The sequence below is a fragment of the Cetorhinus maximus genome, chromosome 5 (genome assembly GCF_964194155.1).
Source record: "Cetorhinus maximus chromosome 5, sCetMax3.hap1.1, whole genome shotgun sequence".
Taxonomy (NCBI): Eukaryota; Metazoa; Chordata; class Chondrichthyes; order Lamniformes; family Cetorhinidae; genus Cetorhinus; species Cetorhinus maximus.
The window spans coordinates 99,835,260-99,858,069 of NC_135883.1; the positions used below are offsets into that span (position 1 = coordinate 99,835,260).

At 44.6% G+C, this 22,810-nt stretch overlaps 1 protein-coding gene across 1 annotated transcript in view; it reads left to right on the top strand.

The window, feature by feature from the left end:
- LOC144680820 (scavenger receptor class A member 5-like) overlaps positions 1 to 22,810 on the top strand; it is a 132,727-nt gene that overhangs the window by 3,652 nt on the left and 106,265 nt on the right. Inside the window, exon 2 of the mRNA XM_078542242.1 lies at positions 12,062 to 12,204. Coding sequence (XP_078398368.1) covers positions 12,087 to 12,204 — 118 coding nt within the window. The 5' untranslated portion in view covers positions 12,062 to 12,086. The remainder of the gene's footprint in view (positions 1 to 12,061; positions 12,205 to 22,810) is intronic.

A 22,810-nucleotide genomic window follows, 5' to 3' on the forward strand; every position in this document is an offset into this window, starting at 1 on the left:
TTTACCCTTGTGTAATTTTACAAGTGATTTTTATTTTAACTGACAGAATGTATTTTTTCCTTTATTTAAACATGTGCCGTCACATAATGGCACCATCACATAAACTTTTGTGGGCAAATACAGCAAATATCTTTTATTTAAAAATTCTTATGCTCTAGCGCAAAGCAATTTGAACATTATTTTCTTTTTCTCATTTGCTAATTGATTTACTGTTCCTCTCCAGAGTTCCAATTTGTTAACAGCAATAGGAACATGACAGTCATTCAGCCCTTCAATCCTGCTCTGCCATCTAATACAATCATAGCTGATCATCCACTTCATTGTCTTTTTCCCAAACTATCTCCATATCTCTTCACATCATTGGTATTAGAAATCTGTCAATCTCTACTTTAAACATACTCAATGACTGAACTTCAACAGTTCTGTCTTTAAAGGGATGAAATTGCAATCGTGCTTCTAAGGGCGGAATTTCCTGTGCCCGCTGGCGGCGGGCGTGAAAGGTGGCGTGAACGGATAACATGGCGCAATCTGTTTCACAATGGCGGGAAGGCAGGTCGCGGTTGTCCAGTCATCCCGCCAATGTCGGGCCGCGTTTCCTGCCATCGGTCGTCGGGAACCTCATTGTAACACACCCACATACCATTATCAGGCCAGGCTCTTGCACCCCCACTGGATCGTCCGTCCATGTCGGCGGGAAAGCACGCCGACGTGTTTCACAACAGCGCAGAGGCGACGTGCACTTGGCAGCCTTCACTTTGGGTGAACTGGAGGTGAGTGAACAACATCAATCTGCATTGCTCGCCAGGGTCACCTGTTGCTTTGCAGGCTTCAGGGGCACCGGCGGGGGTTCGGGGTTAAGTGCCGCCCTGCCTCGGAGGTGACTTTTGAGGGAGGGGGAGTGGGGGGCAATTGCAACCTTGCGTTGAGACAACTTGTAGGGGGGAGGGCAAGTGCAGCCTTGCCATTGGGGCGACTGGTGCCTGGGGAGGCAGTGGGGATGGTGGTTAAGGGCAGGCCTGCTGTTGAATATAGTGCACAAGCATTCAGGGTGGGGGGGTAGGGCGGACGAGGGAAGTGGCCATGGATTCGGGAAACCTGTATGAAGTGACCATTCCTCGACAACTGAGGCAGTTCAGGTGCAGCCACATTGATAAGATTGGAGTCAGGCTTCTAGCTTATCTGCCCACTCAAGCAACGCAGAGGCATCAAAGCGCCACCAAGTGCTCCAAAGCTGCCCCCCCCACCCCCGCCACAGACTACAAATTCATGAGCACTTTAGTGGACTGCAGAACAATTGGACTGCACACATTGTACAATCTCCTCACCAAAGCTGGTCATGGAGCAGTCACTGCTGGAGGTGCTCACAGCCCCCTGAAATGTCAGTATCCTGGTTTGGACCAGTCTCTCCCATGGTTCAAGCTAACAGGGCAGCCATACAGTGCACTAATCTCTGGCCATCCAAGTGGTGGCCTCTCCGAGAGGCGTTAAGGGGCCGTCACACTTAACCAGAACAGATTCTTAGTACACCCAGGCTAACCACATGACTCTTTCATCCTGCAGGAGGAGTACATCAGGATCATGGAGCCTAGTGAACTAGCTGTATGCCTAATGGCCTACAGAACAAAAAGACGATGGAGGACAGAGCCACTGAGGCTCCTGGCTGCAAAGAGGCAGGACCAGCAAACTCATGAATAAGGGGCGGCTGGAGCTCCCTCACACTCTGCCCAAGAGCCATAGCGAGCCATCGCTGGTAAGCGCCTAGCGACACCCAGATCTATAGACGTCACCATTCATTCCTGCAGATGACCAAGAACCAGTCCAGAGGCTCGTCATCTGACTCGGACTCAGCAACGTTCTGGCCTCCAGCAGTCCTCCGAGTGCCAGACACCTGGGAAGTCAGTTTAAACTGACTTCAGAAGAAAGTTTAAAACAGCAAGAGGAGAGTTGGGCGTTCCACAGTTTAAAACAGCGAAAGGAGAGCAGGGATTTCACAATTTAAAACAGTGGGAGGAGAGCTGGGAGCACACGCAGAGCGGGCCTGTGAGAAGGGCAGTGGTGGCGGGAGATAAAAACCAGCAGCAGAGAGCCCCTTCAACCTGTTTCTACCTATCAGAGCCAGTGTGTGACATCACAGGAAAACAGGTAGGTGATTGGTGGGTATCTCTTCTGTGTCTCTTTTGATTGGCCAAATAGTTTAAATCAGGAGACGTTATTACAGCTGAAGAGTACAGTGAAGAAATTAACTTTTAAAATAGTTAACATCCAAATTAATTAATTAAATATAATAGAAATGGCTGGGCAGGTGATGTGTTGCAGCTGTAGTATGTGGGTGCTGGGGGGCGCCGGTGCGATCAAAGGTAACCACATCTGCAGCAAGTGTTGGCTGCTCAAGGAACTTTGGCTCAAGGTTGGTGAGCTGGAATCCAAGCTGTGGACACTGTGACATATCAGGGAGGGGGAGAGTTACCTGGACACTGTGTTTCAGGAGGCAGACACACCCCTTAGATTAATTACATCAAATTTTGTCCATTATCAGGGACAGGAGGATGTGACTGCGAGTGAGGCAGGTATGGGGATCCAGAATTTAGCTTTGGAGGAGCCTCAGCCAGCGCCCTCATCCAATAGCTACGAGGTTGTTGCTCCCGGTGTGGACGAGGGCACAGACTGCAGGGAGGATAAGCGAACTGACCACAGCACCATGGTATGGGGTGCCATTCAAGTGAGGGGAGAAAAAAGAAATGTAGTAGTAATAGGGGATAGCATGGTTAGGGGAATAAACACTGGTCTCTGCAGCAAAAACAGAGTGTCCCAAAGGCTGTATTGCCTACCTGGTGTCAAGGTTAAGGTCATCTCTTCTGGGCTGGAGAGGAACTTGGAGTGAGAGGGGAAGGATCCAGTTGTTGTGGTCCACATTGGTACCAACGACTTAGTTAGGACTAGGAAAGAGGTTCTGCTGAGGGACTATGAGCAGCTCGGGGCTAAATTAAAAAGCAGAACCACAAAGGTAATAATCTCTGGATTGCTACCTGAGCCATGTACAAATTTGCATAGGGTAGATAAGATTAGAGAGGTAAATACATGACTCAAAGATTAATGTGGGAGAAATGGGTTCCGATTCATGGGGCACCAGCACCAGTACTGGAGGAGGAGAGAGCTGTTCCATTGGGACAGGCTTCATTTGAACCATGCTGGGGCGAGTGTCCTAGCGCATTGTATAACTAGGTTGTAGTTAGGGCTTTAACTTAATTAGTGGGGCGGGGGAAGGTTCAATTGAAGGGAAGTTTAGAAAATCAAAAAGAAATGAGAGAGCAGAGGTGCAGGGTAATGAAGAGGCGAACAATTATCAAAGTGTGACAGGAAGGGGTAGAAAATATAAGCAGAAGAGTGCAGCAGAAATTAGAAACAGAATGAGTAATAATGGTAAAAAGTCAAAGCTTAAGGCTCTTTATCTGAATACATGCAGAATTTGTAACAAGATAAATGAGTTGACAGCACAAATAGAAATAAATGAATGTGGCTTGATAGCTATTACAGAGAAATGGTTGCGGGGTGACCAAGACTGAGAACTCAATATTCAAGGGCGTTCAATATTCCAGAAAAATAGGCAAAAAGGAAAAGAAGGTGGCGTAGCTTTGCTAACAAAGGAAGGTATCAGTGCGGTGGTGAGGCGTGATATAGGTGCAATAGATCGTGATGTGGAATCATTTTGGGTGGAAATAAGGAACAGCGAGGGGAAGATGTCACAGGCGGGAGTTCTCTATATAGGCCCCCACAGAGTTGCCTCACTGTAGGACAAGGTATAAATTGGGAAATAATGGAGGCAAGTAAGAAGGGTGCTACATTTATCATGGGTGATTTTAATCTGCATATTGACTGGAAAGATTGGCAGGGACAACATAGAAGACAAATTTGCAGAGTGCAACAGGGATTGTTTCTTAGAGCAATATGTTGCAGAACCTACCTGGGAGCAGGCCATTTTAGATCTAGTAATGTGTAATGAGGTAGGATTAATAAGAAACCTCGTAGTTAAGAATCCTCTAGGCGTAGCGATCACAACATGGTAGAATTTCAAATTCAGTTTGAGGGCGAGCAACTCGGATCTCAAACCAGTGTCCTCAACTTAAATAAGGACAATTACAGAGGTATGAAGAAAGAATTGTCTAAAGCGGGCTGGGAAAATAGACTAAGGGGAAGGTCAGTGGATGAGCAGTGGAAGACATTTAAGCAGATATTTCATAATGCTCAGCAAAAATTTATCCCAGTCAAAAAGAAGGACTCGATGAGAAGGTTGAACCACCCAAGGTTAACAAAGGAAGTCAAGGAGAGTATCCAATCAAAATCTAAGGCATAAAAAGCGGCGAAAACTAGTGGTAGGCCAGAGGATTGGGAATTTTTTAGGAACCAGCAGTGGATGACTAAAAAGCTAATAAAGAGGGAGAAAATAGATTATGAAAGTAAGTTGGTTGGAAACCATAAGAACAAACAGCAAGAGCTTCTGCAGGTATATAAAAAGAGAGTAGCTAAAGTGTGCATGGAACCCTTGGAGGATGCGACTGGGTAATTGATAACAGGGAACAGGGAAATGACAGATAAATTAAACCAATATTTTGCATCAGGGGGTGGGGGATACTATAAACATTCCAAAGATATCAGATAAGCAAGGGGCTAATGGGAGGAAAGATCTTGTAACAGTCTCTGTCACGAGGAACAAAGTATTTGACAAACTAATGGGACTAAAGGCAGACAAGGCACCAGGACCTGATGGCCTGCATCCAAGGGTATTAAAGGAAGTGGCTGCAGATATAGTGGAGGCATTCGTCAAAATATTCCAGAACTCACTGGATTCCGGGAGGGTCCCAGCAGATTGGAAAACCATTAATGTGACGTCCCTGTTGAAGAAGGGAGGGAGACAAAAAGCAGGAAACTAAAGGCCAGTCAGCCTAATATCTGTCGTTGGGAAAATGCTAGAGTCCATTATTAAGGAAGAAATAGCAGGACATTTAGAAAACTTTAACGCAATTAAACAGAGACAACATGGTTTTGTGAAAGGGGAGTCATGTTTGACAAATTTGCTAGAGTTCTTTGAGGATATAACAAGAAGAGTTGACAAAGGGGAACTGGTAAATGTGTTGTATTTGGATTTCCAGAAGGCATTCGCTAAGGCGTCACATAAAAGGTTATTGTACAAGATAAGAGCTCACAGTATTGGGGGTAATGTATTAGCATAGATTGAGGATTGGTTAACACACAGAAAACAGAGAGTGGGGATTAATGGGTCTTTTTCAGGTTGAAAAGACGTAACCAGTGGAGTGCTATAAGGATCAGTCTTGGGGCCTCAATTATTTACTATTTATATTAATGACTTGGAAGAAAAATCAAAAGGCAGACTATTATTTAAATGGAGAATGACTCCAAAACTGTGCAGCGCAGAGGGACCTGGGTGTTCTTCTGCATGAAACACAAAAGGTTAGCATGCAGGTGCAGCTAGTAATTAAGAAGGCAAATGGAATTTTGGCCTGTATTGCTCGGGGGGTTAAAAATAGGGAAGTCTTGTTAAAACCTTACAGGGTGTTGGCGAGGCTGCACCTGGAGTACTGTGTACAATTTTGGTCCCTGTATTTAAGAAAGGATATACTGGCATTGGAGGCAGTTCAAAAGAGATTCACTAGGCTGATTCCTGAGATGAAGGGGTTGACTTACCAAGAATGGCTAAACAGGTTAGGCTTTTATTCATTAGAGTTTAGAAGAATGAGGGATGATCTTATTGAAATGTACAAGATTCTGAGGGGGCTTGACAGGGGGTAGATGTTGAGAAGATGTTTCCACTAGTGGGGGAATCTCAAACTAGGGATAATAGTTACAGAATAAGGGGACACTCATTTAAAATGGAGATGCGAAGGAATTTCTTCTCTCAGAGGGCAGTGAATGCCTAGAATTGTCTACCTCAGAGAGTTGAGGAGGCTAGATCACTGAAAATGTTTAAAGAGGAGGTAGATAGATTTTTAAAATATGAGGAGCTGGCACAAAAGAGGAGTTGAAGCCTGGGGCAGATCAGCCATGATCTTATTGAATGGTGGGGCAGGTTTGAGGGGCCAAATGGCCTACTCCTGGTCCTATTTCTTATGTTCTTTTGTAAATCCCTGCCGCCGCCTGCAATGGGTCAGACAGTGTGATGTGCTCACCAGATTGTAATCCCGAGGCTACTCTAAAGCTAGGCTTCACCGAGGTGTGTGTCTCTGCGTTGGTGGAGGATATGGGTGAATTCTGTGATGGGACTTCAGGGAGGGTGCCTTCAGAATCCTCTTCAGAGGTTTCTTCGGGGCTTGATTGGAGGCCCTGGGTCATGGACTCTGTCGGCTGTTTGGCAGATGTGCCTGTGAAAGCAAGGAGAGATAATTAGCACATGGAGGTGGCCTGTGAAAGAGGACACATCACTCACAGCATGGTTATCTGATGGATGTTGCAATGCTGGATCATCACTTGGTAGAGCACCACCGACCTCACCGTCAGCACAGGACCGGTCCAGATCGTGGCCGGCCAGCTGGATGGCTCTGTTTTTAAAGTCCGTGAGGACCTTGATTTCGGGCATTCCGCCACTGGTCTGTGACCTCTCCCTCTTGTTGTGAACCAGCTTGACCTGCATGCATAGAGATGGGGAAAGTGTAAGACGGATGCTTGCCAGGCCGGATGATAAGTATGCCTGGCCTGTGTGGGTGCTGAGTGGTCCCATGGATGGGATGAGGACAATGACAGTGAGTGTGAGAGAGTAAATGGTGATGTCCATTGAACTGGCAGTGAGTGAGAGCCCTGTGGATGTGTGCTGGGTTTGTGAGTATGTGCGTTGAGAGTGACTTAACCTTGCGGAACGGAGGAGGTTATTAATCCTCTTGCGGCACTGGGTGGCTGTCCTCTTCTGAAGGACGTTGGCGCTGACCACCGCTGCTACTGCCTCCTAAGCTGGATTGTTCACATTGCTGCCCATTCTGCGGCCACAGCGGATGTACAGGACATCCCGGCGGGCCTCCATGGCATCCAAAAGTCACTCGAGAGACCCCTCATTAAACCTGGGGTCTGCAGTCTTTTTCAATTTCAGGGCCACGTCTTCCATGCAGCAGCGGTGAGCTGGAAGCACTGAGGTGTGTGTTTGCAGTTGGACTTTAAACATGACGCTCAGCATGATGTAGCGATGGGGTGATGGCGAGCAGGCAAATGAGAGCCCACCACCATGGAAGCGACATATTTCCTGGGAGTGCATAAATAGTGAGGCAGGTTCGGGACAATTTGGCGTGAAAACCCGCCATCACAGCCAGCGGGTAAAATGTTGTTTTACCCACCTGCTACCGCACTTCGTGCAAATTTGGGAAAATTCCACCCTAAGGAATGAGAAAACCTTTACCCATGCTGAGCACTGTAGACAGGTTCTGCCTCCATTCATGTGGAACTCAACTTGTTCGTGTATTGAGACAGATTTTTCTGCTAAAGAATGATCCATGAGAAAAAAGAGAGTGCACAACAAAGCTCTCCCCAACAAATAAGTTATATTTTTGCAATTCTGCTTTTTAAATAAACACTAAAACCTTTTAACATGTTTTGCAAACAGATGTGACATCAGAACATCATTGTTGCAAAAGTTGATAGTCCTGAAAACAGACACGGGATCACAATGCACAATTAAACCAGGCCCATTGCTTCCACTGCAGACAAACTTAGTGCTGGTTTACATGATTGTAATGTGGAATCAGTGCTAAGTGCTAAACATGAGTGGCTGCACACCTGAGCAGACAGAACAAAATTGTGAGGCCAGACTGAGGTCAAGCTAGTCCACAGTGCTTAAAGCCAGTCTACACCTCTTAAGGGGGAGCTGAATTTTGGCTGGACACAACCCCTTACCCATGCTGCACTATTTATGCACTCCCAGGAAATATGTCGCTTCCATGGTGGTGGGCTCTCATTTGCCCGCTCGCCATCACCCCACCGCTACATCATGCTGAGCGCCATGTTGAAAGTCCAGCTGCAAACACACAAAATTGGCCTACTTCTAACTCCACAACATTGTCCTTGCCTGTCCCTATTACAAGATATCTGCAGTGAAAACCTTAATTCATCCCCTAGAAAACTCCAGAGTTGAATTTTCCAGTCACCTAGCTATAGGCTCCCATTCTCTGTAAAACCATATTATCCACAACTCAAAAACAGAAATACCTGGAAAAACTCAGCAGGTCTGGCAGCATCGGCGGAGAAGAACAAAGTTGACATTTCGAGTCCTCATGACCCTTCAACAGAACTAAGTAAAAATAGGAGAGGAGTGAAATATAAGCTGGTTTAAGGTGGGAGGTGGGGTTTTTTTATCCACAACTCTACTGCCCTTCTCCTATCTCTCACCAAGCTCCACTCACTCAATATGTGCAATCGGGGAGGGTTTAAACTAGAATGGCAGGGGGATGGGAACCTGAACAGGGAGACAAATGAGGGGGAAGCAAGGATAGAAACAAAAGACAGGAAAGTAAGAAGCAAAAGTGGAAGGCAGAAAAAATGAGGACGAAAAACAAATGGGGTCATAGTGCAAAATAAAGCTAAGGTGACTAACAAGGTTAAAAAGACAAGTCTAATGGCATTGTATCAAAACTTGGAGCATTCGCAGTAAAGTAGATGAATTAACAGCACAAATAGATATAAATGATTATGATATAGTTGCAATTATGGAGACATGGCTGCAGGGTGACCAAGGATGGGAACTGAACATCCACGGGTATTCAATATTTAGGAAGGACAGACAAATATGGAAAGGAAGATGGGGTAGCATTTTTGGTAAAGGAGGAAATCAATGCAATAGTGAGGAAGGATATTGGCTCGGAAAATCATGATGTGGAATCTGTTTGGGTGAAGATAAGAAACACCAAGGGCAGAAAATGTTGGTGGGGTTGTCAAAGGGCCCTCAAACAGTAATGGAGATGCAAGGGAAGGCATTAAGCAGGAAATTAGAGACACATGCAATAAGGGTACAACTGTAATCATGGGTGACTTTAACCTACATATAGGTTGGACAAACCAAACTAGCAGTAATACTGTGGAGGAGTATTTCCTGGAGTTTGTACATGATGGTTTTTTAGACCAATACATTGAGGAACCAACTAGAGGGCAGGCTATCCCAGATTGGATATTGTGCAATGAGAAAGGATTAATTAACAACCTTGTTGTGCGGGGTTCCTTGGGGAAGAGCGACCATAAAATTATATAATTGTTCATTAGGATGGAGAGTGAAGAAGTTGAATCCGAAACTAGGGTCCTGAATCTAAATAAAGAGAATTACAAGGGTATGAGATGCGAGTTGGCAATGATGGATTGGGGAACCTTATTTAAGGGGTTGGTAGTGGATAGGCAATGGCTAATATTTAAGGAATGTATGCATGAATTACAACGATTATTCATTCCTGTCTGGCGCAAAAATAAAACAGGGAAGGTGGCTCAACCATGGCTTACAAAAGAAATTAGGGATAGTATTATATCCAAAGAGGAGACATAAACAGTTGCCAGAAAAAGCAGCCAGCCTGAGGATTGGGAGCACTTTAGAATTTAGCAGAAGTGGGCAAAAAGATTGATCAAGAAGGGGAAAATGGAGTATGAAAGTAAACTTGCAAGGAACATAGAAACTGACCATAAAAGCTTCTATAAATATATGAAGAGAAAAAGATTAGCAAAGACAAACATAGGTCCCTTACAGTCGGGAACGGGGGAAATTATAACAGGGGAACAAAGAAATGGCAGAAGAATTGAACACATATTTTGGTTCTGTCTTCACAAAAGAGGACACAAATAATTTGCCTGAAATGTTAGGGAACCAAGGGTCTAGTGGGAGGGAGGAATTGAAGAAAATCAGTATTAATTTTTAAAAATGGTACTAAAGAAATTAATGGGATTAATGGCTGAAAAATCCCCAGGGCCTGATAATCTACATCCTGGAGTACTAAAGGAAGTGGCCCTGGAAATATTGGATGCATTGGTGGTCATCTTCCAATATTCTACAGATTCTAGAGCAGTTCCTACAGATTGGAGGGTGACAAATGTAACCCCACTATTTAAAAAAGGAAGGAGAGAAAAAACAGAGAATTACAGACCAGTTAGCCTAACATCAGTGATGGGGAAAATGCTAGTCTATTATAAAAGATGTGGTGACAGAACACTTGGAAAACATTAACGGGATTAGACAAAGTCAGTATGGGTTTATGAAAGGGAAATCATGCTTAACTAATCTACTGGAGTTTTTTGAGGATATAACTAGTAGAATAGAAAAGGGAGAACCAGTGGATGTGGTGTAGTTGTATTTTAAGAAGGCTTTTGATAAGTTCCCACATAAGAGGCAAGTGGGCAAAATTAAAGCACATGGGATCGGGGGTAATATACTGGCATGGATTGAGAATTGGTTGACAGACCGGAAACAGAGAGTGGGAATAAATGGGTCTTTTTCTGAGTAGTAGGCAGTGACTAGTGGTGTACCGCAGGGAGCAGTGCTTGGGCGCCAGCTATTCACAATATATATAAATGACTTGGATGAGGAAACCAAGTGCAATATTTCCAAGTTTGCTGATGACACAAAACTGGTCAGGGTTGTGAGTTGTGAGGAGGTTGCAAGGAGGCTTCAGGGTGCTTTAGACAAGTTGTGTGTGTGGGCAAACACATGGCATATGCAGTATAACATGGATAAATATGAAGTTATACGCTTCGATGTGAAAAACAGAATTGCAGAGTACTATTTAGATGGTGATATATTGGGAAATGTGAATGTACAAAGGGATCTGGGTGTCCTTGTACACCAGTCAAAGAAAGTAAATAGGCAGGTGCAGCAAGCAATTAGGAAGGCAAACGGTATGTTGGCCTTCACTGCGAGAGGATTTGAGTTCAGAAGTAGGGATGTATTACTGCAGTTATACAGGGCCTTGGTGAGACCACACCTGGACTATTGCATGCAGTTTTGTTCTCTCTACCTAAGAAAGGATATACTTGCCTTAGAGGAATTGCAGCAAAGGCACACTAGGCCGACACTGGGGATGGCAGGACTCTCGTATGAGGAGAGATTGGTTTTATTCTGGCCCTTTATTCACTAGAGTTTAGAAGAATGAGAGGGGATCTGATTGAAACCCCAAAATTCCTAACAGGGCTAGACAGACTGGATGTAGGGAGGATATTTCCCCTGGTTGGGGAGTCTAGAACTAGGGGCCACAGTTTCAGGATACGGGACAGGTTTCTTCACTCAGAGGGCGGTCAACCTGTGGAATTCTGTACCACAGAAGGCTGTGGAAGTCGGGTCACTGAGTATATTCAAGAAAGAAATTGATAACTTTTTGGATATTAGGGGCATCAAGGGGTTTAGCAAGAAATTGGGAATATGGCGTTGAGATAGAGGATCAGCCATGATCATATTGAATGGCAGAGCAGGCTCGAATGGCCTATTCCTGCTCCTAATTTCTATGTTTCTCATATCTCTGTCCTCGCTGATCTGTCCTGACACTGAATCCCCCAACATGTTAAATCTAAAATTCTCATCCTCATGTTTAAATCCCTTTGTGGCCTTTGCCCTCCCTATACCGCTAACTTCTTGAAGCCTAATGAACGTATCTTCTCTCGAACCCTCTATTCCGCTGACTCTGGCCTCTTGTGCATCCTTTCACCTCTCCCTTTACCTCACAATTGGCAGCCACAGTTTGGAGTTCCCTCCATAAGCCCTTGGGCCACTCCTTTACCCTGTTCTTTCAAATTCATTTCTTCGTCTAAGCTTTTGGTCATCCCTCCTAACTTTTCCACCTTATTTTTAAGCACACATCTAAAAATGCTGTTGGATGTTTCTTCTCTGCATTTAATTTGTAATATGAAGGCTGCACGCGCAAGTAAAGGGATGGAACTTTTCCCTTATGCAAGACTAAGAAAGTGTAGTGACAGCATGAACGGAATCTGGCTCATTGAAATTGTTTATTATTAAATTAAGACAGCTAAAAGATTACTGATTTAGTATCTGAGGCAAAATCTTTATTCCTACAACTCAGTAATTGAGTTATGCATTTCTCAGGTGAAGTCTTCAACACTCAGAATAAATGGAGAACAAAGATCTGCCTCTCATCCCAAATGAGTTTCAGGAGAATGGGTCAATGTGTGAAGAATCACTTGAGTTTGACGGAAGGAATCTCTCAAAGCTGAACCTCTGTGAAGAAAGTATGTATATTTCCTTATGAAGAGAATTGCAAATGTATAGCAAAAGATCATTGTTTTCATAGCAGGATTAATGATTTTCCATTCTCTACTATTTGCTTTTATTCTAATTATTGTTTGACGATTACGACTTTGAAGCCCAAAGTGATTTCCATAAATGTGGTTGGTTGAAAGATTTCCCCAAGTTCACCATTTTCTGAACCCTCAGTGCTGCTTTAGAACCTTACTGTCCTCTTACTAATGAACAAAGCTTCAGTATATCCCTTCAGTTACATTGTTCCTAATGAGGCTGCCGTTTTTTTAAAATCTGTTCACTGGATGTGGATATCACTGGCAAGACCAGTATTTGTTGCATTTATTGCCTATCCCTGTAGCCACTTAAGCAAGCAGTTAAGAGACAACTACGTTGGTGTGGAACTAGCTGTTCCTAATGGTCTCATTTGCATAGGTCATTGTGAGAGCCAGTGATGCAGCAGTTGTGACTTTCCTGGAGTTGCACTATAATACACTGTGGTAACGGAAGGTATAGCCTCTCCTGCTGTCCATCGGGGTCACGTAATGTTCTCGGAGGATCCGACCAATGAGCCCTAAGCATGGACAATCCGGGGGTGGAGGGTTGGGGCTTCCTGATGAGCGTCCTGAACGAGCATGTAGCACCTGAAAAGCTTGCTGTAATAAAGTTTATCTGTTTCTTGTTGAAACCTGTCCACTCTGTCAAATCATTACAGGGTAGTTGAGTTTAACATAGGCAGCGCCTATCAGAAAGCGTGACGTTTCTGTCATGGAAGAGTTTAAAGCATTTAAGTAGAGATTTCTGCAACTACCAAGCATTGTTCCTCTCATCTGTTTGTTTCCTGTCTGTTGCTGAAGATTATGGGTTAAACTGTATTTTTAAAGGCTGCAGAGGTTTCCAGGTAGTTTTATTTGGGTTTTACTCCAATGGCTGCATCAATGGGAATGCAAATGACCAGGCCCAGGAAATCCACCTGTCACTCCCTCTGCAGGCTATAAGATGGTGATTTTTTTCTAAATGATGCAACTGTTACATAACTGAATTTGAGGAAATTCTGGGCTTTCACCACAAAAACAACACACACCAGTTATTGCAAGGAAAGCACTGTTTGAAGGTGCTATTAGGAGTCAGAATTATGACATGTATTCCTTTTCTGTTTGTAATTCAGTGAGAGCAGACTGCCGACACTGCAGTCTCCATGAGCAAGACAGCAACTCATAGCACTCTGCATCATTTCTCCAAATTTAGCATGCACCAGTAGTAACCAAGAGAATATAAATGGTGATCTTGAGTAGATAGCACTGGATAAGTCAGGGTGCACACACGTGCAGAAGCAAGCAGTCATGGGAACAGCAGAGACTTGCTGCCAGAGAGTCAACTCAGGTCCTTCTAGATTCTGAATGCACAGCACCTTCTTTTAAAAGAAGATTGTTTTCTGAGCAGAATTATAAACAGGAGTCATTTGAATCTGCATGAGAAATTTTGCAAAGTGTGGCATAATTAGTAAGTAAGCTTCCAGCCACATCTGTGCAGGCATTGATGTCCACGCTTGTCTACATAGAGCATGTGACAACCCCAGAGCATCTGCAGTGGAGCCCTCACTGACACATTCAGTAAATACAGTCAGAGTGCCTGAATGTTCACATGGTTATAGATTTCTTGATTCCAGTGTACAAGAGATCCCTTTTAGCAGCTTCAGTGTGCCGGGGGAATCTGATGAAGATAGGTTTCGAGTAAAGATCAACAAACCTCATTGGCAGGGAACAGCTCATTGCTGCCTCCTCGCTCACAGATCAGACAAAATGCTGAGGGAATGTCCAACTGCAGGAGCATGACTGGAGTTGTCATAAATGAAACTGTTGTCTCTCAGAACAACACTGTGTACACTGCACCTATGGTTCCTGTGCAAATGACAGTTACTGTGCTAAAGGACTAGTGTGCTTTGTTGAATCAGTTGCAGGGTCATCTTAACAATGGACAGATGAAAGGTACAGGGACCCACAACTCCAACTGCCTCACAATGAACCAGCATACTTCAAATTTCCATTAGAGATGCTGCATCTTAAGTTCAGATGATGCACACAAAGGGCTTAATTTTGTGGAGCCCACTGCAAGATGGTGGGTGGGCATTAAGAATTGCACGGAAGGTCGCACATCAGACTTCTAGCAGTGCTAAAACTGTAAGTGATTAAATCAATGGCAGCAAGGCAACAAAACAGGAAACTCGCCCGTTAATGGTGGGAAGCTCATTGATATGCTTAATTGGGCACTTGTATATAATTTAAATACAATTCAACACAATTTAATCATGGCTCCCCAATTTAGTAAAACTCATATGTGTCTCTCATGTCTTCTGTAATGTGCCAGGTGAAAGCTGGTGACTTTTATATGGCTTCCCTGACTCACTGTAAGAGTCCTTTGGATTTCCAGGAGACTGAGTCACAGAGTACTGGGTTGATCTTGGAGACGTTATCTCTGTGTAAAAGCTTGCTGAGCTCACACTCTGAGGAGTGAAGCCTTGGGCAAGAAACTCAGAAGTCAAAAGTACCGGCCCCAAAATTTAAAGTGGCAGCACACAACTGAGGTGCAGAGGAGCCACCCCTTTAATAGGCATCACAGATCTGAGTCCCTTAGGGGAGAACATTTAGGAGGCTGCCAATAAGGAAAGAGGGGGGTTGTTGTAGCATAAAGGGTTAATATTAAATATGTAAATATAGAGTCTACATCATCAGTAATGTAAGATCACATGACAACAGTATGGAGAGAGATAGTTCTATGTGGAGCCTTGTGCTGAGTTTGTATTTACATAGTTAGTATAATGTTCAATAATAGGTAAAAGTTTACCAACAGTCAAGCCTCAAGCCTTATCTATAAATCCAGATTCATGACTACCACATCTAAGACCCACAACAATGATAACAGAATAGTAGCAGTATGAGAATCATCCATCCTGCCCTTCAAGCACTGGAGGGGGCACGCAGGCTTTACTGCGACGTCTCAGCCCTCAGCTTTTTGTTTATTCATTCATGGGACATGGGTGTCACTGTGGGCCGACACTTGTTGCCCAACCCTAATTGTCCTTGAGAAGTTGGTGGTGAGCTGCCTTCTTGAACTGTTGCAACCTGCAGTGCTGTTAGGGAGGGAGTTCCTGGATTTTGACCCAGCGGCAGTGAAGGAATGGCGATATAGTTCCAAGTCAGGATGGTGTGTGGCTTATAGGGAAATTTCCAGGTTGTGGTGTTCCCAAGCGTTTGTTGCCCTTGTCCTTCTAGATGGCAGGGGTCATGGGTTTGGATGCTGCTGTTGAAGGAGCCAGTGTGAGTTGCTTCAGTGCATCTTGTAGAGGGTACAAATTTCTGCCATTGTGCATCGTTGGAGGGAGTGAATGTTGAAGGTGGCAGATGGGGTGCCAAAGCTGCTTTGTCCTGGATGGTGTCGTGCTTCCTCAGTATTGGTGGGGCTGCACTCCAAGCAAGTGCAGAGTATTCCATCACATTCTTGACTCATGGCTTTAAATGGTGGACAGGCTTTGGGAGTCAGGAGGTGAGTTACACGCTGCAGAATTCTTAGTCTCCGGCCCGCTCTTGTAACCACAATATTTATATGGCTAACTCATTTAATTTTCTGGTTAATGGTAATCCCAAAGATGTTGATAGTGGGGGATTCAGTGATGGTAATGCCATTGAATGTCATGGGGAGATGGTTAGATTCTCTATTGTTGGAGATGGTCATTGCCTGGCACTTCTGTAGCACAAATGTTACTCGCAACTTCTCAGCTCAAGCCTGGATATTGTCCAGGTCTTGCTGCATTTGGACATGGGCTGCTTCAGTATCTGAGGAGTCACGAGTAGTGCTGAACATCGTGCAGTCATCAGCAAACATCCCCACTTCTGACTTTATGATGGAAGGAAGGTCATTGATGAAGCAGCTGAAGATAGCTGGTCGTGGACACTACCCTGAGGAACTCCTGCAATGATGTCCTGGAGCTGAGATGACTGACCTCCAACAATCACAACGATCTTCCTTTGTGCTAGGTATGACTCCAACCAGTGGACAGTTTTCCCCTCGATTCCCAATGACTACAGATTTGCTAGGGCTCCTTGACATGACATTTGGTCAAATGCTGCCTTGATTTCAAGGGCAGTCACTCCCACCTCATCTTGGGAGTTCAGCTCTTTTGTCAATGTTTGAATCAAGGCTGTAATGAGGTCAGGAGCTGAGTGGCCCTGGCGAAACCCAAACAGGATATCAGTGAACAGGTTATTGCGAAGCAAATGCCACTTGATAGCACTGTTGATGGCCACTTCCATTACTTTACTGATGATTGAGAGTAGGCTGATGGGGTGGTAACTGGCCAGGTTGGATTGGTCCTGCTACAGGACATAGCTGGGCAATTTTCCACATAGCCGGGTGGATGCCAGTGTTGTAGCTATACTGGAACAGCTTGGCTAGGGGTCTGGCAAGTCCTGGAGCACAAGTCTACAGTACTATTGCCGGAATATTGTCAGGGCCCATAGCGTTTGCATTATCCAGTGCCTTCAGCCATTTCTTGATATCACTTGGAATGAATTGAATTAGCTGAAGACTGGCATCTGTGATGCTGGGGACCTCCAGGGGAGGCCGAGATGGATCATCCACTTGGCACTTCTGAGGGTTGTAGCCAATGCTTCAGCCTTATTTTTTACACTGATATGCTGGGCTCCTCTTTCATTGAGGATGAGGACATTTGTGGAGCCTCCTCCTCCAGTGAGTTGTTTAATTGTCCACCACCATTCATGACTGGACTGCAGATCTTAGATCTGATCCGTTGGTAGTGAGATCGCTTAGCCCTGTCTATCACTTGCTGCTTATGATGTTATACGCACATATATGCTCACAATTAACAGCCAGCCAGCATGAAACGCACACTGATAACCTGAGCACTGCCGGGGTGCTGGCGGGAGGAGTACCAGCGCTAAAGTGTGCACATGCGCGCAGGTACACTCAGTGAAAGCTCCCTGAAGGCATAGAGCAGCCTCAGTTTTATGTTTTTGGTTCAGGTTTGCTTTGTCAGGCAAACGCTAGCTGCACCCTTGATATTAACACATTAGTTGGTGCTTGAAACAATATAGGCAGAGAGACCAATTAACTGAGCAAACACTGGTGGTTTATTGGAACTAAGAACAGAACACTAACACCACGTGTGCTTCTTCAATCACCTCCAGCTCTAGATTTAGTTACCCAAGAAGCCCGTACTGTGTAATGATTGGTCAGTACAGTCACATGGTCAACTAACTACATTCTCTTAAAGGTACATAGCACTCCACTTTACCACATCCCTCCCCCTTTACTTGAAAGTACAATTGACAAGCATCACAACATCCCAATTATTTACATGAATAACTATTTACAAGTCAGGTCTCTCAGGAGGCTTTCTCGGGCATGTGCAGCGTCGTAGCTCAACGGCCTCGGCTGGTTTTTCTGAGACCCCCTTCTCAGGGGTCAACTGTCCACCAGGCTCTTCGATGGACAAGTTCGTGTCTTCGACCCTCTAGGGTCCAACAGGCCCCACTGGTACTTCCAAATCGTGTGACATTTCTTCCACGTGCGGTGCTGACTCAAACGCAAATGATGACTGCATTCCTTCTTGTGGGACTGTCTCTCTTCTCCAGAGATGCTCCATGTGTCACCTAATTATTCAGCCATTTGCCGACACATTATAGGAGAGAGGCCCTGTCACAGCACTCACTTCGCCTAATAGCCAGTTAGGCCCATCTCCAAAGTTCTTTGCGAGAACTATATCTCCCACCGTGAAATTTCTTTCATGATTATGGCCATCATGTCTAATCTTCTGGGTCTCTTGGCTTCTCTCCACCCTCCCCCCTAAATTCGGCCTGATAAGAGTTAGACAGGTACGGAGACATCTCTTCATTAGTAATTCAGCTGAGCCAATACTGATGGGTTGAGTGTTGTTAACCTGTGGAACTCCCCGCTGGTAAATGCAGTCCCATTTTCTGACACGAGCACCTCTGATAACCTGTGCAGTGCAAAACTCTGTTGCAAACAGTCTATGGTGGCTGCAGCCATGGGTGACCGGACTTCATAGACATCCATCCACTTGTAAAAGGAACATTGTACCCAAGAAGGACCCCACGTAGTCTATTTGGAGGGGCGCCCATGGCCAGCCCAGCCATTCGCAGGGGTGCAATGGAGCTTGGGGGGGGATGGGTAGCTTTTGTACCTGCTGGCATTGAAGACAACTTTTGACTAGGGTTTTGATGCCTGCATCCATCCCTGACCACCACAAGTAGCTGTACGTGAGCATCTTCATCTTGCTAACGCCAGGGTGTGCGCTATGTAATTCAGCCAGTAATGGCCTTCACCCTCTTGGGGGTACGATAACCCTTGCTCCCCAGAGTAATATGTGGTCCTGACAGGGGAGCTCAGATCTGCGATTGAAATAGGGCTTCATGTCATCGCCTGACCATCCATTCAAGATCTGCTCCCGCACGGGAGATAGAAGTGAATCTCGGCTTGTCCACTCATGGATTTGTTTGGCCTGGACAATTTAGTGCTAAGACAAGCTCCTGGGCAATAGGAACCTTCGTGTTGTTATCTGGCAGGGGGAGGCAGCTCAGCGCATCAGCATGTGCAATCTAGCTTCCCGATCAGTGAATAAAATCGGTGTATTCATAAACAGTCAATATCAGTGCCCACCTCTGGATGTAAGCAGATGCGATGGGGAGTATCGCCTTATCTTCTCCAAATAATCCCAGTGGTCAGATATAATATGAAAATGGTGACTGCAGAGGTATAGATGGAATTTCCGAACAGCAAACACATCAGAGAAGCCCTCTTCTCAATTTGAAAACATTGTCACGCTGCAGCATCGAGCATGCGAGATGAATAACCAATGGATCAATTGGATCCATCCGATGTGAAAGTACAGCCCCTACTCCATAAGGGGATGCATCGCAAGATCGAATCAATTCTTTCTTTGGGTTAAAGTGGACCAGTAGGGCCGATGATCTTAACAATTGCTTTACCTTCAGAAACACATCCTGGTGTGGCGCTTGCCAAATTTTAACGTAACTTCTTTTCAGTTCTATACACTGAGAAATGAAGTCTGGTTCTTTATTTGTTTTTTTTATGGTCATATTAACTTGTATTACTACTTTAAGTGCTCTCTGTATCTGTATCCCACCCATATCCCTCTGTTACTCTAAGCAATTAGACCTTTGGGGTGAATTTTTATGACAGAGGCAGGAACCAGGACTCGGGTCCCTTTTTATGTCAGAAATCCACCTCTGGTGGGAGAGGGATTAAATTTCAGATTTTCATGGTGCTGAGCTCTTAATTGATATGGAGACAGAATTAGAGCCAGTGGGGGCAGGAATCGAGGTGGGTCAGATAAAGTGCGGAAATCATTTAGACATCCCACAGCAGCCATCACTGAGATGTCAGAGAGGAGCCAGAGGTCTACACTCGGAGCAGAGCGGAACCAATGCTGACCGGATTTAATTCTGGAAGCCATGAGAGAGAGGAGGGAGGTCCTCTCCCTGAAGGGTGGCAAGGAGAGGGCACGTGGTTGTGCAGCATGGGTACCTCGTTGTTCAGCATCATGTCCCTTGCCCCCAATTCCCCCTTCTCTCTTACCTCCTGTTCCTCCATCAATGAGCTGTCTCATTCCAGGCCTTCACCATCCTCAAGGTCCACACCTCTGGAGGGCCATGTTATAGAGATCTCAGCAGACCACCACAATAACCAAGACTCTTGCAGGAGGGTATTGGAGGGCACCGCTCAGCTGATCCAGGCACTGGAATCACACATTCTGAAGCCCAATGGCCTGCTTGATGGTTGTCCATCAGAGCAAGTGGTATAGTTTGAATCACCTCTGTGCCTCTCTCTGGGGCTCCTATAGAGGACTCTGTGGTAAGAATTTCCCTTGCCCCCTGGGATCCATCCATGCACTTTGGAGGTTGGAGTGAAGATCTGAGGCAGCCTGAAATGGTGAAGGATAAAGGGATCATGGAACTGCCAGAAAAGTGAGCACACACATGGAGGAAGCTCTTGTTATGATCACACGTCAGTTGGATGTTGAGGAAGTGGAAGCCCTTCCTCCTGAAGGGTCTCACTGGCAGGCCACTTGGAGCCTTGATGGCCACATGGGTCCAATCAATGATGCCCTACACCTGGGAGAATCCAGCGATCAAGGTGAGACCCAATGCCCATTGTCCCTGCAAGACTGTCTGTCAATAAAATGAATGTTCTGTCCAGCTCTGGCAAAGAGGGCATCTGTTGTTATTCAAAATAAGAATTAATCCAGGCTGGTCATTTGGTTCAAGCTGGTTTATTTTCAAGACAGCTTCTGACAGTGCTACTGACTTCCAAATAGCTTCCACACAATGTTCCAGTTGTATCTTTTTATTCTGATTAGATGGGATAATCAATGTCCATCACCTGTTTAACTAGCAATTGTCTTTAAACAAAGGTGATTGCCATGCAGTGTGATTACTTATACATTGACAGATTCCCCTCTTTTCTTTTTAAATTAAAGCTTTGAAAAAAAATTAAGTAACATTCTTTTAATTTTGGAATAAACAGAAGGAAATAATATGACGTATTTCCACATCTATAGTTCCCGTATTTCCTTTACCAAAGATATATATAAACAATAAAACAAAAAAATCGTCTTTTTTCATTTCATCATAATAACATAAGACACCCCTCTTCCAATATATTTAATAATTTCTTAGAGCAGGCACTTCTTTTCATATAACAGTCTGATGGCTGGTGACTTGCGTCAACCCATTGTATCTTAAAGATCCCTCTCCTCCCTAACATTTATTTTATGCTGGCTAGGTCTATTCTTAGCCTTTTTTCAGCAACACTTTGTGGAATGAACATTATCCCAAAGAGATCGGTTATCAACATAACATTCCATGGGCAAACTTTTCTCACATTACCCCTTATATAATATTTCTGTCAGTATATTGGATAAGTAAACCCCCCATATCTAATGCTTCTACTAAGGCCAGCGTTTCAGCATCTAAGCACTGCTCTTTTTTTTTCTTGGCCTCCCGAGCCAGCAGGCAACATTTATCATTCTTTCCAACCAGGAATATGATAAACCCTGCTGTGTTAGAGGACCCATCTTGAAGATTGGCATGTGAAGCATCGCTAAAAATGACTAACCTCACATCTTCTGGATCACCTAAGGGTCGAAACTTGAGCACACATCTCTCAGAATTTATTTTTCTTCAATGTTTTATTTGCTCTCAGAACTTCCTCAACTGTAGCATGTTTTATCATAGTACCCAGCTCCAACACATCATAACTAGTGCCAGGCCTAATCTGGATGCACAACCAGTTCAACTGCCCAATCAAACTTCTCAACTGTTCCATTTCTTCCTTGGTAGCAAGATCCGCTGTGAGGATCTAACCCGAGTTATTGGGATGTGATTAGCATTTTCTAGATAAGATTGTTGATTCAATGTCACTCCTAACTTGCTCTGCTTAATGTCTAAACCTATGTATTTAAAGGCCCCTGAAGCCTGACTTCCTACCTTGAATTCCTTCTTTATCTTCTCGATTACCCACTGTTCAAATTCTAGAGCCTTCCCACAGGAAACCATCAACATGCATGATAAAGATTCCAGCTAGTTTGTCCTTATGATACCAGCAGAACATCATGGGGTCTGCCTTTAACTGAATGCAACCTGTTTTCAACGGGACGAACCTCACGGAAAAATACCATACTCTTGATGCATACTTCAATCCATAAACGCATTTGTTCAATTTCCATTTCTATAGCATTCCTTCTACATCCCCGGCTTCTTTGGGAGGTTTCAAAAAATACCTCCCTTTGAAACTTCTCCCCTTGTAAAAATGCAGCCTTTATATCAATTGATTTGCACCCCCAGGAATAAGATTCCAAAATAGCTAAAAAAAAGTCTTCAAACATCACTTTCCCCACAGTAGGCAAGTCCACTCTGACACAAAAATAAAAATACCTGGAAAAACTCAGCAGGTCTGACAGCATCTGCGGAGAGGAACAGAGTTAACGTTTCGAGTCCGTATGACTCTTCAACAGTTCTGTTGAAGAGTCATACGGACTCGAAACGTTAACTGTGTTCCTCTCTGCAGATGCTGTCAGACTTGCTGATTTTTTCCAGGTATTTTTATTTTTGTTTTGGATTTCCAGCATCTGCAGTTTTTTGCTTTTATCCACGCTGACATCTTGATCTCCTAGTCTCTCTTCAAAGCCTCGGGCTACTAATCTCACTTTGGCCTTATATGTGCCATCTGGGAGTACTTTTTCTGTACAGATCCATCTGTGGCTGTCCTCTGTCAGGTATTTCAGAATATACCCCAAATTCCTTCCAACTTTTCAAGTCCATTGCCACCGCATCGTCAAATTCCCTGGCTAGTGGCAAGCCCACAACAGGACGCCATGGTGTCTTGCGATATTTAAGACAAATTTCACACTGAGCAGTGATTTGTTCAATAAGGTCATCGTATCCTTTATCGACCAATCCCACATCTCGAAGTTGAGTCTTCAGTTTCTGTGGTGCCGAATGTGCAAAGTGTCTATGTAATTTCCAAATGATCCTTTTG